This window comes from Xenopus laevis, chromosome 6L (genome assembly GCF_017654675.1).
Source record: "Xenopus laevis strain J_2021 chromosome 6L, Xenopus_laevis_v10.1, whole genome shotgun sequence".
NCBI classification, from domain to species: Eukaryota; Metazoa; Chordata; class Amphibia; order Anura; family Pipidae; genus Xenopus; species Xenopus laevis.
Genome location: NC_054381.1, coordinates 115839624 through 115858613, shown reverse-complemented (window position 1 = coordinate 115858613; position 18990 = coordinate 115839624). Strand labels below are relative to the sequence as shown.

Genomic DNA, 18990 nt, shown 5'->3' with positions numbered 1-18990 from the left:
CTGAACAGCCAATCAGATACTGATTGACAGGGTATCATTGTGGTCCTATACACAGGTCAATGGCTGCTGTCTTGGTCAATAGTATACAAGTTATGACAAAATTGCTCCATTGTCTAACCTCTGCCAAACATAATCACATTTTGTTATGATATTTACAGAATACATTGTAACCATAAGAAAGCCTATTTATGGGCCAAAGTGTGCTCTTACTGTATATGGACCTACATCAGCCATACCCCTGTATACTACCAGTGTCGGACTGGGACACCAAGGGCACAAAAACCTTAGACCAAGGGTCCACCAAAGAACCATAGACCAGGGGCCCACTCTCAGTACTATTATTATTCTTCTCCTCACTCAACATCTAGTCTCCTATTCTCTATTCTTTACATACTATAATCTATTATTCCATCTATTTAGCCTCTTTGTTCTCAAAGAAATATGAAATGGCCATGAAATAGGCCACATCTTTAGCAGCACAAGGGCCCCCTGACACCTGGGCCCACCGGGAGTTTTCCTGGTATCCCGGTGGGCCAGTCCGACACTGTATACTACTAATAACAGTTTAGTCATGATAAAGAAAAAGGATTGATGAAACTAGTATTATGCATGTATATCGAAAATTTAGCAGGAAACCATTTATGCTTTTACTACTTTCCCAAGCCATAAATCATATATTTCAGCCTTGATCAGAAATTGCTCTCGTTGCTTTTCAGGTCACGCAACTAAACCCTTCTGTGCAAAAAAGTCAGATGTTTTACCCACAATCAAGCAGTAAAAGTGAAATAATATTACCCCACGGCCTTAGAGCTGGCTTGGCTCTAGGATAGTAAATTATGCATTTGAACTAGAAATTATCACTTCTCTTTTTAACAACATCAATAATAAGTAATGAAGCTAGTAATGTTGAGCTGCAGTTCTTGCTGAATATCCTTCTAAACAGCCTGTAAGTAATAATAAATGACAACATGTGAAACTTTAAGAGCTGTGTCTTACGAAGAAAAGACACAGAGAGGAAAAAAGTCCCACAAAAATAACAATTGCAACAGTCCTTATAGCACTGGATGTTTGGGATACATTCCTAACTTGGTCTCTGGAGAAGACAGGAAAGCAAGCGATAGATGGGGGCTTGACAACATACCTGTATACATGAGAGCTCATTCGGTTTATTTTATATTTAAATCAAAATGATCATGCTCATGAACATTACTATGTTTCGTTGTTCAAAACTGTAAAGCTTTAGAATGATACACGGTTAAAAGGTCATGTGGATTAATCTACTAATATCAGTGCTAAATTTTAGAACCTTGTTAACCTTTTTTGATTTAGAACCGAATTGTACATTCTCCTGTAAGTCCTATTTTATGGCATTATGTCAGACACAGGTGCATAGGGCCCTTTGCACTATGTTTTTTTAGTAGCTTGGAATACGGCTCCAAATAACCTGTAACTACCTACTAAAACAATCACTTGAAGGGGTTGTTCACCTTTAAATTAACTTTTAGTATGGTGGTGAGAATGATATTCTGAAATTATTATTTAGCTTTTTATTCAGAAGCTCTCCAGTTTGCAATTCATTCAATCCGGATGCTAGGGTCCAAATAACCCTAGCAACCATGAGTTGATTTAAATTTGAGACTGGAATATGAAAGGACTGAATAGAAATATAAGTAATGAAAAGTAGCAATAACAATAATTGTGTAGCCTTACAGAGCATTTGTTTTTAGATGGGGTCAGTGACCCCCATTTAAAAACTGGAAAGAGTCAGAAGAAGGCAAATAATTAAAAAGAAATATAAAAAATAAATGAAGACTAACTGAACAGTTGCTTAGAATTGGCCATTCTATAACATATCAAAAGTTAACTTGAAGGTGAGCCACCCCTTTTAAAGAGCGAATATATGCACTTTTCAGGCAATAGTCTCTTGGAAATACATCAGTCTGTGTTTCCAGGCAACAATTTCCTGAGAAGTTCTATTTAATTGTGTGTTTTTCGGTGACAGCAATAACAGGCACCAGGGAGATTTGGTGTCTTCTTTTGACTACTGTCCTTAGTTTACTTGTGCATATCCTCTGTGTACCTTGTAAATCCTTGTCGTGGCATTCCTTCAGTTTTGACCAAAGTTCTTTGAACAAGTCACCATTAGGGAGGCTTTCAGAAGAGCTTGGGCTGCCACAAGTGGATGCTGTGATGCTCATTGTGTCGGGCGTTGTAGTCAATAATCACTGTGCTGATTTTAGTGGATAGTCACATAGTGAAACTGCTTACTTGTAAAAGATTGTAGTGACCTGAAATAGGGATTCATAAACAGAACATAAGAATATATCCAGGCAGTTGAAATGCACAGGACTTGCACATCTTTTTATTAAAATCACATTATCACTGACCAAGTTCATAAAAAGAAGACACAATCAGATTTTGCCAGAAAACTTTTGGATGTGCTTTTCATATACAGTCCTATATACAATTACTTGTGCACTGTAGCTCTTTGGTACCCATGGGCTTTTTTGTCACTGTGACAATACAAATGGTGTCACTACAACACGCAAAAAGTCTAGCTTCCACTACGCACAGCAGCTAGATCTCTCTTATCTGCATTCTAATATTCTAAGATTCTGACCTTAAGGTCCAATTCACAGACACAGTGGTTTTCTGCAAGTGGAAAAACATGCCAATTCTGCATGTTTGTGCAGTAACTTGCTTAAATGCAATCAGCATGTTGCTGTGCCCACAGGGTGAATTGCAGCCATGTCTATGAAAACCGTTGTCTCTGGGTCATTTATTTGATGCCTATAACTTTTTCAGCAATACAATTTATAAAGGATTTAAAGTGCTTTAATGCTGTTTTCTATCTATCCATGCACAGACTAGTGGTAGAATGCAGCATCTAACACTTATGAGATGGATTAATGACATACATGGCTACATGCAGAGCTGGACATTCACAAATAGATCCATCTCATGTGTCCATAAATGAGTGTATCTTTGCCACATTTTGCCACCCATGTGGTGAGCCAAATTAGGCTTATTGGATTGTTTGGTCCCTGGACCAATGATCAGTCCGGATATCGGCCTATGCAGACCCATTGGCAGACAAACACATCAATAAACCTATATGGGCTGGCCCTCACTTAACCCAGTGCACAAGCCACTGCAATGTAGGTAAATGCACTTGTAACACACACGCATACATTAGACATGTTGGCTTCCACCTTCCTTCAATAACTGCCAATTTTAAAAACGATTTGCTTGCCATCACACAGCACAAAATCACGCCCATTTCAGTATGACAGCAGCAATACTCAACAACCTGTTTCATAAACGTGGGTCCCCTGTATTTACACCCAAGTGTGTATAATGTCTGCAGCATGCAGAAAGTAAAAATCATTACACAGTATTGTAATATTCATCTAATAAAGTTACATCACAACTTACTGTATAATTCCCCCTAAATCTTAACAGCACAAGGTAGCAGCCATTACTGTAGATTACCTGCAGCACAAAGTACCAGTTATCCCAGTAATGTGTGACACCACAATGAATGAACCAACACAACACACTTTGGGGGCTACATGTCCCTTTAAAAGTGCACCCAGCAGCACCACAACACACCCCAGCAGCACAACACACCCCATAAGCAGCAGCAGCAACACAACACACCCCAGCAGCAGCACAACACACCCCAGCTGCAGCACAACACACCCCAGCTGCAGCACAACACACCCCAGCTGCAGCACAACACACCCCAGCAGCAGCACAACACACCCCAGCAGCAGCACAACACACGGTGCACACCCCCGCAGCAGCCTGGCATACGTACCACACACAGGCAGGAACTTCAGGAAGTATATACACAAAGAATAAGCAGGCGCATGATTCCAAGCATAAGAAGTGATATGGTTACAGTGAATAGAACTCTAACAACATGTGGGCTTCCCTCTTCAAGGAAGGTCTCCCAGTATCATCCCACGGCTCCGGTATCCGCTCTATTGCCTTCCCCAGTCAGCACAACCAAGCCTCCCCGAGCGCCCGGCGCCAAATACAAACAAGCAGGAAGCCTGCCCAGTTCACTTCCCTTCCCCGCCCTCCCGAGAACAGGAGACAGGCGCACGCACACTATTTACACTATTTACACTATTGCCGTGATACTGTCGTTGTTCCGCTCGCTCCTCAGTCAAATCAACGGGATCTCAGTGACTGAATCCGCGTTATGTAGCCCCGTGACCCAGTCAGTCTAATTATGGTTCTGCTCATTATTTTGGTGCCTGGTACCGTTTACCTCACACAGCACCCTGCAAATTCCACACATTTGACCAACTGTTTTGAAATGTTGTTCTCTCTGTGAGAGAAGGCTGCAAACGTTCAAAGTACCAGAAACTCTATTAAAGGGGTTGTTCACCTTCCAAACATTTTTTTCAGATTGTGCCCCAGAAATAAATACTTTTTTCAATAACTTTACATTACTTATTTTTTTACTGTTTTTCCAAAATCTAAGTTTAAAGTTGAATGTTCGTGTCTCTGGTGTTTGAGTCTGGCAGCTCAGTAATTCAGGTGCAGACTCAGTTACAATTTTGCAACATTTAGTTGATACATTTCTCAGCGCCATCTCTGGAGTATTAGCAACTATTGTATAAATTCTTAGGGCAGGGGCACACAAAGTTACTGGGGGAGATTAGTCGACAAATCGCTTCCTCTCGCCAGCAGGATGGCACTCGGATCGATTCGTTTTCCGAAGTCTCCCAAAGTTGCCTCACGAGGTAACTTCGGGCAACTTCGGAAAACAAAGCGATTCAAGTGCCATCCCGCCGGCAATTTAGATTCTAGCCGGCGGGGAGGCAGTTCGGGGAGATTGGTCGCCCAAAGAAGACTAAGGGGCAAATTTACTAAGGGCGAAGTGGCTAACGCTTGGAAAAATTCGCCGACTTACTAACGGGCGCTGGCGTAATTACTCTAGCTAAGGAGATAGTATCTGGCGCAACTTCGCACTCTAACACCAGGCGAATTTTCGCTCTGTCGAAAGAGCGTTACTACGCAAATTCACTAAGTTTTTGATTTTACTGCACGTTACCTCTATCGCCAGACTTGCCTTTGCCACCTCAGACCAGGTGAAGTGCAATAGAGTATATAGGACTTGGTCAAAAAAGTCCCAAAAAACGCTGGCGTCTTTTCCTTTTTGCAGGGTGATAGGCTGAAAAAGATCAAAACATTTTTGGGGTACCCTCCTGCCCCCCTACATTTGATAACATATGGCACATAAACTATAATGTGGGCACATGTGTAGGGTATTATAACAACTCTATATTATTTTATTAAGGTTCCCCAGGCTTGTGTAGTGTAATGTATTTGCTGCAGCATATATGGCCATTGTACTTTAACTGCACACCGTATGCAAATTAGCCAACGCTAGCGTAACTTCAAACTGCTGATCATATTTTCGCTAGCGCAATTTCACAAGCGTTCGGTACCCTGTGCGCAACTTCGGATCTTCGTGAATTAGCGTTGTCCAGACTAATTTACGCCTGGCGAAGTGTTGCGATGTGCGCAAAGCCAGTGCTGGTGAATTTTCGGTGGTAAGAAAATTTGCCCCTATGAAGGATATTGTCACCGGGCGACTAAATCTCCCCGAATCTGAGCATGTGCATTTACCCTAACAGCTGCCTGTAATGAAACCCAGAGATTCTGCTCAGCAGGGACAAAGATAATAAATGTATCAATGAAATGTATCCATTTAGAACAGTTTACAGGGCGACCCCCCCTCCCAGAGCTGCTTCAGAAGGTGAAAAATGACACTTTATACTTCAATATTAGAAAACAGTCACAAATAGAAAATAGAAAGTCATTGGAAAAAGTTATTTTTGGTGATCTATCTGAAAACAACTAGTTGTTTGAAGGTGAACAAACCTATAAAAGTATAACTTAAATATATATTTGTTTGCAGTTCAAGCATGTGTATGTACAACTAATACCTTATGATCAGTGTGAAACAATGTATTTCTGTTGGCTGGGGAAAACACAGTGTCTGATTTTAGTTTATCTACAAAAAGGGGTTTTGTTTTATCATGTGGCACACAACCATTGTTTTGTGTATTTATGTATTATCATTGTGACTTTTGACCCCTATTTATCTACCTAGTTAAGTACAAAAACCATTGTATTCCACAGAGTTTATCTTTGCTATGTAAACATGTGCCCTATTGCTCTTTACCCCCATGTAGGGTTTTCCTTTTTACAGGGTGATAGGCTGAAAAAGATCGTAAATTTTTTCGGCGGTACCCTCCTTCCCACCTACATTTCCTAACATATGGCACCTAAACTATACAGTGGGCACATGTGTAAGGCAATATAACACCTCTATTTTATTTTATGAAGCTTTCCCAGGCTTGTGTAGTGTAATGTATTTGCTGCTACATATACGTCCATTGTACTTGGCGCTTTATGCAAATTAGGCATTGCTAGCGTAACTTCGCTTTGCTTGATGAATTAACAGTAGCGTGACTTCACTACTGTTCGCCACCCTGAGCGCAACTTCGGATTTTAGTGAATTAGCGTGCCCTGGCGAAACTTCGCCTGGCGAAGTGCGGCGAAGTGTGGCGAAGCCTGCACTAGCGCAACTCCGCAGGTTAGTGAATTTGCCCCCATGAGTGAAACTGAGGGATTGCTCAAGTGGCTTCATGAGTGAGTGTGCTTGGCCCTGGCATTTCAGTCGGTCTTGGCACTTCAAGTACATAGAGGCCCAAACAAGCTCAAAGCAACCCACTTCATAGTGACTGTCTATGGCATTTCCCAGAATCTACAAATTCCCAGTCTGGGCCGGACCTGGCCTAGTAACTACTTGCAAGCATTAAAATAACACAATTTAGGTTGCCACCTGGCCACTAGAAGCAAAATTTGATGTCCTTGATATTAAAAGGTAACACAAATCATAACATTATAATGAGTTATTGTCTAAATCTTTATAAGCATTGGCAGAACTTAACAGTGATCCGCTGAGGGTATTAATAATAATAACTACATTGTCATTTCCAAAAGGCCTAGAATTTGTGAGAACAATATTAATAAAATGAGGGTACTACTAGACAGTTACACCTGCTGTGCTATGTTCAGCCTGCAATGCTGTAGTGCGAGGTGCAGAACACAGCCACCCATGGACATAAATGCTTTTTAAATGAGCACTAAGTGCTATGAGCGTGCTAGTTTGCACCCCTTAGTACGCTTGATAATGAATCATGATAAATACAGCAATATTTTGTGAAGGTAAAGCAAATTATAGTAATTTACACACATATTGGTATACAATGCACTGGTGGAATTATTGTTCTTACAACAATTCTAGTTATGAATTTGCTTTCTAAGCATGAGTTAAAATAGATGAGGAACAAAGACAACCAGACTACGCACCCCACAGGAGTCATCAAACTAATAGGTTGTTAGCCTCCTATCCACAAAATTCTTTATAGGGTCTTAGCATCGAAGTCTTAAGAGCTGATTGTTAGAAATTATATGACGTTATTACAGCAATGTTATTATAATGTTCATATATAATGTTATTGGAATAGACATAAATCCTATTGTACAATCAATATTAACCGACAGATGTGTCTAAAATTCCAAATAAAAACAAGTTAAAAAAAAAAAGGTTTTGTCCGTGGTAGTAGTAGTAGTCAATTGCCCTTTGGAGAAAGGTATTCCTTAGCCTGTTTCTTATTGCATTCTGTAGCCTGCGTCTTCTGGCATTCCTTAGCTTGCTTCTTCTGGCATTGCTTAGCCTGCTTCTTCTGACATTCTGTAGCCTGCTTCTTCTGGCATCCCTTAGTCTGCTTTTTCTGGCATTCTGTAACCTGCTTCTTCTGACATCCCTTAGCCTGCTTATTCTGGCATTCTTTAGCCTGCTTCTTCTGGCATTCTGTAGCCTGCTTCTTCTGGCATCCCTTAGCCTGCTTCTTCTGACATCCCTTAGCCTGCTTCTTCTGTAATTCTGTAACCTGCTTCTTCTGACATCCCTTAGCCTGCTTCTTCTGGCATTCCTTTGCCTGCTTCTTTTGGCATTCTGTAGCCTGCTTCTTCGGGCATCCCTTAGCCTGCTTCTTCTGGCATCCTTTAGCCTGCTTCTTCTGGCATCCCTTAGTCTGCTTCTTCTGGCATTCTGTAACCTGCTTCTTCTGACATCCCTTAGCCTGCTTCTTCTGGCATTCTTTAGCCTGCTTCTTCTGGCATTCTGTAGCCTGCTTCTTCTGGCATCCCTTAGCCTGCTTCTTCTGACATCCCTTAGCCTGCTTCTTCTGTAATTCTGTAACCTGCTTCTTCTGACATCCCTTAGCCTGCTTCTTCTGGCATTCCTTAGTCTGCTTCTTCTGGCATCCCTTAGCCTGCTTCTTCTGGCATCCCTCTGTAACCTGCTTCTTCTGACATTCTGTAGCCTGCTTCTTCAGGCATTCCTTAGCCTGCTTCTTCTGGCATTCCATAGCCTGCTTCTTCTGGCATTCCATAGCCTGCTTCTTCTGGCATCCCTTAGCCTGGTTCTTCTGGCATTCCTTAGCCTGCTTCTTCTGGCATCCCTTAGCCTGCTTCTTCTGGCATTCCTTAGCCTTCTTCTTCTGGCATTCTGTAACCTGCTTCTTCTGGCATTCTGTAGCCTGCTTCATCTGGCATTCCTTAGCCTTTTTCTTCTGGCATTCTGTAACCTGCTTCTTCTGGCATTCTGTAGCCTGCTTCGCCTGGCATTCTGTAACCTGCTTCTTCTGGCATTCTGTAGCCTGCTTCGCCTGGCATTCTGTAACCTGCTTCTTCTGGCATTCTGTAGCCTGCTTCGCCTGGCATTCCTTAGCCTGCTTCTTCTGGCATCCCGTAGCCTGCTTCTTCTGGCATTCCATAGCCTGCTTCTTCAGGCATTACTTAGCCTGCTTCTTCTGGCATTCCTTAGCCTGCTTCTTCTGGCATTCCATAGCCTGATTCTTCTGGCATCCCTTAGCCTGCTTCTTCTGGCATGCCTTAGCCTTCTTCTTCTGGCATTCTGTAAGCTGCTTCTTCTGGCATTCTGTAGCCTGCTTCATCTGGCATTCCTTAGCTTGCTTCTTCTGTCATCCCATAGCCTGCTTCTTCTGGCATTCCGTATGCTGCTTCTTCTGGCATTCCTTAGCCTGCTTCTTCTGGCATTTATACTTCATGGCCCACTGTGTCTGAGATTATATTTAGGGTTGTGCTACAATAAATAGTTGTGACTGATTGGGTTAGGTCACTGGTGATCATCATGATGCTGTCGTTTGCATTGTTCCTAGTCCAGGTTGGCTAGTTAAAGGAAATCATTATTCATGATATTTTCTGCAGTGCTCGTCATGCTTCTTTCCAAGTTATTGTGTTAGAAATATGGAGACCAGGGAACTTGGAGTTGAGTTGACCTGTTCAATAATTTCCCAATCAGTGTGTGGTTCCCTTGTCTCTGATGTGCTTAGTCTAAGTTCATGTTCTTTGTTATTCTAGATGCTATTTATTAGTTTTCTATATGTGGTTTCTTCTTCCTCCCTATTAAGTCCCAGCAGAGTGGTTTCATAGTGCTCAACCGTGGTCATGTTTTAAAAACACAATTTGCCAATTGTGTCTAGACTTCTGCATCAAACTGTTTCCCCCTTTAGAAATCAGTTAACTGAAGATTCACTAAATTCCATAAAAATTTGACAATACCGCTGTTTTTTATTCCCTTTAAATATGTCTTTATATATTTAGATGGTAGACCTGCAAAGTTTTCTATATGTCATACCAATGCAAGGGGATAAACCATGTTTGGACATTGCTTTCAGTGCAAAAGCACTTCTATGTTTATATATGTAAATGTTTTCATAGATTTGTTTGACCTTACAGAGCCGCATTTTTCTCATAATTATATGGTTTCCTTCTGCCACACCTCTTTCGTTTTTTCCTTCTAGAACCCATATTACTGTTAAAAAACAAAGAATTATGCAATATTTATAGGACACCCATTTGGAATATGAATAGTACCTACCCTGGGAGATATATTGCTGTTAAACGTTACATTTTCTTTGGTTGTTTTTTTTAATGTTAGCTTTATAGTTTATATTAGACCTTAATCCTAAGAGAAGTATATGGAGATACAATGTATGTACTTGTTGAAAACATTCAATTAAAACAATAAAAAGAAAGAAAAAAAAAGCAAAGACATAAAGGCAAAGCTTGGCAAAGTATGGCTGTAAATATGATCATGTGAAATTATCAGTAAATCCCAGTATTCACAGTTGTTTACTTTTTCATGTGATCTCTTAGTCTTACTGGTCAAACTGGAACAGCTTGTTTATTTGAATATAACTACATGTACACACCTTAGACGGTAAAAGTGTGGGAAAAACAGACTCACATTCTTGCTATAAACATATTTGAGTTTTTTTGGATTTTTTCTTTGGCTTTGATCCCATGTAAATCAACTGGCACAATAATATTGTTTTAAACAGACAAGTCCTCCATTATTGGGAATGCAGTCAATGCATTCTCTGTAATGTTATGTCTCTCAGGTATCTAGGAGATACAGTGTAAAAAGCTAGTGAGGCATATACTGTAAGCATATGTGTTCTGTACTATACAAATTACTATTTGTACTTATTTCTGATGTACACTGTAGCACCAGTCAGTAAGCTCTTGTGAGCTTATAACTATATAAGACCTATATATATTTTTTAATTAATGTAAAGTGCTGTGTAACTTGCTGGTGCTATATAAACAATGGTGATAATGATTTCAATAAGTTACAGAAGACAAAACCACTTCTTTGGCTACTTCTGCACAAACATATATTTTTGGTCTTATGTACAGCAATCATAAATATTTTGCATTAGCATGTCACATCCCAAAACCTTTTATGGTCTGAATAAACCTTTGGATGACTTTATTGCTGATGACAATGTGGGAAATTATAATTGTAATTTTTATCACTAGCAAATATTGATGTTGCAACAGTGGGGGCTTAGCAAGCATCCCAGACCCTCAGTTATGGGCAAGATATGGGATTAAATACATAACAGATATTACTGCGGATGGTAAACGATTGCACTTGTTGAAGGAAAAATCAAGTTACCGGATGCTATTTAGATATTTTCAAGTGAGGCATGCAGTGAATTCTCAATTTCCCAGTGGATACCACCCCTAGGAGATTGGAGGTCTATGTACATAACCCAGAACTCCGAAAACCTTTATCTTTATTTTATAGTCACTTAATGTTAACTCTGCTTTGAAAAAACCCAAGCCAAGTGGTAGGCAGATATACCCGCACTTGACAATGAAATGTGGGAAGATGCTCTGGAGTCCTATTCAGACAGGATGATATGTAGTAGAGATAAATAAATCCATCTTAAATACCTACACAGACATCTGGCCCCACAAAAACTTCATAGAATGAATCACAAACTAACACAGGCTTGCCCCAGGTGCCCTGCTATTGTGGCAGGCTATTTTCATATGGTTTGGACCTGTCCTGTGGTACAATTTTTCTGGCAGCAGGTGCTGCAGATCATCCAAGGAAAAACAAATTTAAAAATTCCTATGGATCATATTATAGTTTTATTGAATAGGGTTGAGGAGGTGTCTGTCGGAAGAGTACTTTTCTATCTATTTTACTAATGTATGCAATAAAGGGTAGAGCTCTCAAATGGAAGGACACCTCTGGCCCAACAGTCCCATATTGGCTAGACCTTGTTAGGAAAACAACAGCACTATACAAATTAGCATACATGAGAAGAAACTGCACAGAAAAGTTCCACAAAATATGGGGGGTTTGGTTAGATCTAGAAGAGGACTCATGAATGGGTTCCTATCCAGTGAAGTAGAATTATGGACCAAGCCAAAAAATTTGATGATCTGACAACTGATATTCCCATATATATATATATATATATATATATATATATATATATATATATATATATATATATATATATATATATATATATATATAAAACATGATATTCAAGAGAACCAGCACTGCCATATATAGAAAATTCTCATCTATTTCTGTCGCATCAATATCCAATGTTTCGGTCCCTGCTAGGACCTTTCTCAAGGATATATATATATATATATATATATATATATATATATATATATATATATATACAACAAGTAAGATTGGCACTCTCATGACTTAAAACATTTTGAAAATTGAGGCTCTTACATGTTGGATAGAGATTTAAATTGATGATACTGCACCAAGGCAATTTAAACTATTTTTCGAGAGTGCTGGCTTTATGGTGGACTAGTCTAGTTTGAATTCCCCCCTGAGTCAAGCAGCCATCAATCATTCCATTATTAGAATTGGCTGTAAAGTAGCATAGTAGCTGTGACATAATAGTTACATATAGAGACTGCACCATAAAAGCATAAAATCTGTATGACCAGGAGAGGGCACTGTTGGGAATATATGTCTATGGTGCTTTACAGTAGCAGTGCAAGTTCTTTGCACAAAAAAAGCCATGAATTAATATACTACTCTTTCATCATTAATATGGTCTCATCATAACAAAAACACAAACACAAAGGATACAAAATATGTTGAAGTGCTGGTGCTTGCACACAGTATTTATTAGTTAATGTCATGCTCAGGCCCATATGTTTGTAGGCGAAGAGAGCATTTCTAAGTTCATAAAACTGTTTGAGGTTGAAAGTTGCCTATAGTTTAAAATAGTTTTATAGCCATTTAAATAAGGCAGAACACTGGCTGATATACAGGCAATCATAAGATGTAATAAGGCTACATAACCTTTTTCAGACCAAATGCCAGTCAGAGCTGAATAGTGGGCATGTTAACAGCCAAATCACAATTTCAATTTTAGGCAATGCTGTGGTGCTTTTCAGTTGATTCACAAATGTAAATAAAAAAGAGGAAACAATATGGGTTATGAATAGTGTGAATGTTACATGGATAAACTAAACGGGAGCCCTGTAGTTTGCGATTCAATAGTATTTTCTTTTATAAACATAAAGGTTGTTTATCAATTGACAAAGGGCAGATGCACCATTCAAAAAAAGCAACCTGATGCAAAGGCTATTGGGCGAAAAAGGGCAAAACCCTGAATACCTCTGCTTCAATAGAAACCTTTTTATAGAGGCTTCTATATAAAATATGACCCAGCACCAAGTGTTTTTTAACTGTTAACCCAAACTAAATTTCATAATAAACCCAAAAAGTGGTTTAGAATGTGCTATGTATCTTAGATTTCTGAAATCTTTTCTTTCGTAGGTAGAAATTTTGCACGTAAATTGCAGCACACATTTTTATACTGTTTCTTCTGGCGGCGGTTCCTGTCCTGCTTTGCTCTGTCAGACCCATACCCAACCCAGATTCCTGACCTGCAACCTAATCTGGCCTGTAGTATTTAATAATCCTGTCACACAAAAGCCCAGAAGTGACCTCCATTAACAGATCAACCTTATACTTAGGGGCCAATTCATTAACTTGGAGTGAAGGAATAGAAGAAAAAAACTTCGAATTTCGAAGTGTTTTTTTGGCTACTTCGACCATCGAAAGGGCTACTTCGACCTTCGACTACGACTTCGAATCGAAGGATTCGAACTAAAAATCATTCGACTATTCAACCATTCGATAGTCGAAGTACTGCCTCTTTAAGAAAAATTTCGACCCCCTAGTTAGCCACCTAAAAGCTACCGATCCAAATATTAGCCTATGGGGAAGGTCCCCATAGGCTTGCCTAACTTTTTTTAGTTGAAGGATAATCCTTCGATCGTTGGATTAAAATCCTTCGAATCATTCGATTCGAAGGATTTAATCGTTCGATCAAACGATTATTCCTTCGATCATTCGATCACAGTATTTGCACAAAATCCTTCGACTTCGATATTCGAAGACGAAGGATTTTCATTCCCCAGTCGAATATCGAGGGTTAATTAACCCTCGATATTCGACCCTTGATGAATTTGCCCCTTACTCTTGTTTTAGAAAAAAAAAATTAACTTCATGGGGCAGATTTATGAAGAGTTGAATGGAAAATTCTAAGTAAAAAAATTCAAATTTCGAGCTATTGTTGTGTACTTCGACTAGGGAATAGTCCAAATGCAATTCGAATTTGAAAAAAAAACCGAAAATTAGAATATCGAATTTTATCATGTACTGTCTCTTTAAAACTTCAACTTCAACCATTCGCCATCTAAAACCTGCCTAATTGCTGTTTTAGTCTATGGGGGACCTTCTTAGAACCTATTTGGTGTCAATTGGTGGACCTAGAAAAATTTTGAAAATACTTCAAATCGAATCCGATCTTACTTCGATTCAAACTATCGAATACAGCCTATTCACGGGCAAAAAAAACGTTGATTTTTTTTTTAAATAAAATTCAGTTTGGACTTTTTTAATTCAATTTCGAAGTTATGGGAGTTCAAAAAAACTCCCATTACTTCGAAATTCACCCCTTGATAAATCTGCCCCTATATGTCTGTAGTGTTTTTCCCCTTAAAATTGATATGAAGATGTGATGATATTTATTATTGTATACACAGAACATTCTCTGTAAAGAGATGAACACATATTTTTTTTTTGATATATAAGTGAAGTACGAAAATTAGATAAATATAATATAATAACATATATTTCTATTTGAGTATTTCAGATATAACCCCTTTTTGATTGAAAACAGGTTGATCTAATGGTGCTAAAAATCATGTTAGAGCAAAGCACAGAGAATTTTGGGGGATGTGTTAATGGGACCACACCTACTAAGAGCATGTTCGGAATCTGAGCAGTGAGTGCTGCACTTAACATCAATGGCACACTCAAAAGAAGAGTAAAGGAAAATTCTTGTTTAACACCAGCATTACAGTAATGGAAATAACTTGAATAGATAAAGGAGCAGTGATAATAATTTTGACCAATTGCATCCATGGGACACCATGTACCCAACCTCCTTGTTTAGACCCTAGGCTACCATATATAAAGTTAGGCCAGGGTTAATTAACATATGGCAACTAGTGAAATTGGGGCATTCATTTATAATGTGGGCTGAACTTTAAGTAATTACACTATAGTACTAAAAGATTACCCTAAGGGTCTGCCCACACGAGCAGATTCGGGGAGATTTAGTCGCCTGGCGACTAATCGCCTCTTCTTCGGGGCGACAATCTCCCCAAACTGCCAAAATGAAAATCGCCTGGGAGAAGGCACACGCGGCGCTTCGTTTTCCAAAGTCGCCGAAGTTTCGGAAAATCGAAGCGCCACGAGTGCATTGACGCAGGTGATTTTTCATTTTAGCCAGTGGAGGGCAAGGGGAGATTCAAGGGCAAGGGGAAGGCAGTTCGGGGAGATTGTCGCCCCGAAGAAGAGGAGATTTGTCCCTGGGGCTACTAATCTCCCCGAATCTGCCTGTGTGGCCAGACCCTAAGGCAGTGGTCAGCAACCAGTAGCTCATGAGCAGCATGTTGTTCACCAACCTCTTGGATGTTGCTCCCAGTGGCCTCAAAGCAGGTGCTTATTTTTAAATTCCAGGCTTGGAGGCAAATGTTGGTTGCATAAAAAACAGGTTTACAGTCAAACAGTGCCTCCTGTAGGTTGACAGTCCATGTAGGGTCTACCAAATAGACAGTCACAGCCCTTAGTTGGTACCCCCAGGAACTTTTTGTATATTTGTGTTGCTCTCCAACTCTATTTACATTTCATTGTGGCTCATGAGTATAAAGAGTTGGGGACCCCCACCCCTTCCTTGACTGCGTGGCACAGTTTTTGCAAATTCTTATATAATATATTCTTCATACAGGGAATTTTCATTTAGACCTATTTAGCATCATAGGTGCAAAACATGCACACGTTAAATGCATTAAAATACCATAAATGTACCATAAAATACCAAATGCATGTGAATGAGATCCATGTTAACAGAGGGAAAGGCAGTGTTTGCAGAGGTTTGGGCAACCCTTTACAGTACATCCCAGTAGTAAATCCATGTCCGAATTAACCTTAAATCTATTTGGACATGGACATAATTGTGTTTAAAAGCTTGGACTCTAGTTTTCTAGTGCAGTTTTTTGGGTAAAACATGGCAGATTGTACTGTACTTGCAGTTTAAACTGTGGTACTGTAAGTAATTGGGGGCCCCTGTATTCATGTATTTGATGCAATGCAAGTGCCTACAATCACAGATAGGAAGGCAGTAAGTGACAGCTGCTGGTATAACAGAAAATACAGTCTTTTTATTTGGATATTTCTAAATACCAGTAGCCCCCTCCCCAAATACACACATGCCCACTGTTAATTAGATTGTTACAAGTGAAGAGAAAACTACCAGCCACATTTTCCGCGGATGCAGAAATCAAGTTTACATTTGTTTTTGTCCTAGAGGTTGTGATCTAGGCAAGAGATATTACATTTTCTGCCCTCAGGCTGTTATTGAACTACATTCCCCTGAAACACACCGGAAGACTAGCACAGATGTCATTTTACTAACAAGCAATAAGCTTTGTGCAAAGCGAAAACTCAACAACCCCACAGGTTCATTTCTTCCAACTTTCCCATTTGAATAGGGAGGCTACGGATATATTCAAAGGAGAAGGAAAATCATCCTGCACTTGGGGGTGCCAAATGTTAGGCAGTTTTCTGCTGGTAGGAGCACCCCGGGCCGGTGCTCCTATCAGCAGAAAACTGCACCGGCTTGGGGTTATACCAGTGAGCACCATGGAGCGATTCACTTCCGTATTCTTCTTGCTTCAAATTTCCCTGGGCAAACGCATGCGCAGTTGACCGAAATAGCCAAAATTTTAGTTAAAGTTTGGCTTTTCGTTCCATTGCTCATGCGCAGCCGAACGGAGGAAGAGGAAGACAGAAGAGAAGCGTTCCGTGGTGCTCACTTGTATAACCCTGGGCCGGTGCAGTTTTCTGCTGATAGGAGCACTGGCCTGGGGTTTCAGGTAAGTCAAAACAATCACTTGGGGGTGCCTAACATTTGGCACCCCCAAGTACAGGATGACATTCCTTCTCCTTCAAAGGGGAGGTTTGAAAGTCATCAGAAACGTAACTAGAGGGGGGTGGGTCATGGCGCGGGACGTGCAGCCGGGCCCGCCCCTCTCCGTACGCCCAGAAACGGCAGCTTTTACAGCCGCGTTTACCAATGAAGTGGCGCGCGAACTGCCGGGGGGCCCTGAGGGGGTGCGGGCCCTGGCCCAAATGCACCCCCTGCTCCCCCGGTAGTTACGCCACTGAAAGTCATCATTTAACAATGGATTGTATTACATATTTTAGCCTCTGAGTAGGAACTGCTATAGAATACTATAGAAGGCAACAAGGTCCATTTAAAAAAGTATTTTAAAGATTTGCTGATTCCATTTGTCCTGAGCTAAAGAATGTTCCAGGACACACAGGCATGATAAAACCTGCCTTCATTCCTTTCTATTTCGTTTATATTGTGCATAATACTTAACCTCAGACAGAGTTAATTCATTACCTGGCAGTGATTATGCCCCTATTACCATGCACGTCCTTTAGAGTTCATTTCACAAGGTGCCATGCAAACTTGCCTCTGATTATATTTAATGGACATTTGTGTGATCAGCACGAAAATGAACTACAACTGCAATACAATGCCAATAGTTTACAGTTGTGCAATACTTGCTCCATTAAATGAATAATTACATTGATTGCCACGAAATGTGACCACTTCAAAAGAAGTCAAACATGTCTCTGTATAGCCAAATAAAACATATCCAGTACTGCAGCTTGTGCAGTGAAATGTAATTGTGGGTACAAAACTTAAATTGTTTAAGCGCAAGTGAAAAAAGAGTGGTCTTCAATAGCCCTTAAACCTTGACCCCATACATTTAAACTGGAAAAATAAAGTTCACATAAAAAGTATACAATAAAAATGTAAAAATGCCAGAGCTTACCATTGAACTGAAGACGTATGAGTAGCTCTTAGGGATGCTGAGTATCTACTGCTTTGTTCTCCTTTCAGCCTCTACCTAGGCAACTAAGAGAAGACTCTAGACTTAACCATCCTAGGGCAAGTGTTGTTGGAAGTGCATGTGTGCTAAGCTACACCTCACATATATACAATGTGCAATGGATATCCTAATATGCCTTTCATTCAACTTGCTGGGCAGGTTTCAGCCTTCTGTGTAACATGGAATGATACCAGAATTTGTTGGCATAAAAGGCCAGTCAAACCGGTTCCTCAGTGAGCCAGGAACCAGTCCAACTAGTCTACATCAAAGCACAGAGAAACATGCTGTGGCTGAGCACCGCTAAGCTCCATACAGTTCTCTGAATGATTGATTCCTTAGGCACCTCCCAACAAATGGAGAGAGAATGTTGTAGCCTCCAGCAAAATAATTTTGCAGGCTGTTGGGGGAGTGGCAAGAAAGTCTGTGTCAAATACAGAGTCTACTGCTCTCACAATGTGGTATTCATATAGCTTTTGTTATATTTACATTCATGTAAAATATACTTTAATTATAGGTAAGCATTGCATTCCAGTATGAGGGCATATCTTTTGTACACAAAACATTCCTTTTCTACATATTGACCTTGATATACAGTAAATGTGTGCCAGCTGCCATATTGTTGCCTTGGCACTGGAAAGTTCTGTAGATAAAAACAACACCGCTTGTTTATGGCCTCTAGGGGAGCTTATATATTGAAGGCTTGTATATATTTACAGTAGCTGAGGCTCCCACTGATATATTCCGTCTATTGCAAGTCTACAACTAGTACTGAAGGATGCCAGTCCTTGAGCTGCACTTATGTAAAAATGTTGATTACTTTGACTTTCACAGTAATCAACATGGGCCTGTTTTCCACTGAAAGTTTTTACATTTTATTATCATTAAAATGGTGGGCCTTTGAATGTAAAAGCGATTATCCAATTAATTTGATGTTAGTTTGTTCCGCTCATTTCCCACTCAGGTTTTTATGATGTCTTGTAGTCAGTGTTTTACAAGCACTTTTGTACTGTTATAATGCAGATATTTTGAAGTGAGATTTTGCAATATTAAATT

General features: G+C 40.0%; 1 protein-coding gene across 1 annotated transcript in view; it reads right to left on the bottom strand.

Moving 5' to 3' along the window:
* Positions 1-17988, bottom strand: part of rbbp8.L (retinoblastoma binding protein 8 L homeolog) — a gene marked incomplete at its 5' end in the record, with an annotated part of 42939 nt that extends 24951 nt beyond the window's left edge. Inside the window, 2 exon segments of the mRNA NM_001092356.1 lie at positions 2081-2288; positions 17881-17988. Coding sequence (NP_001085825.1) covers positions 2081-2198 — 118 coding nt within the window.
* Positions 17989-18990: the final 1002 nt, after the last annotated feature.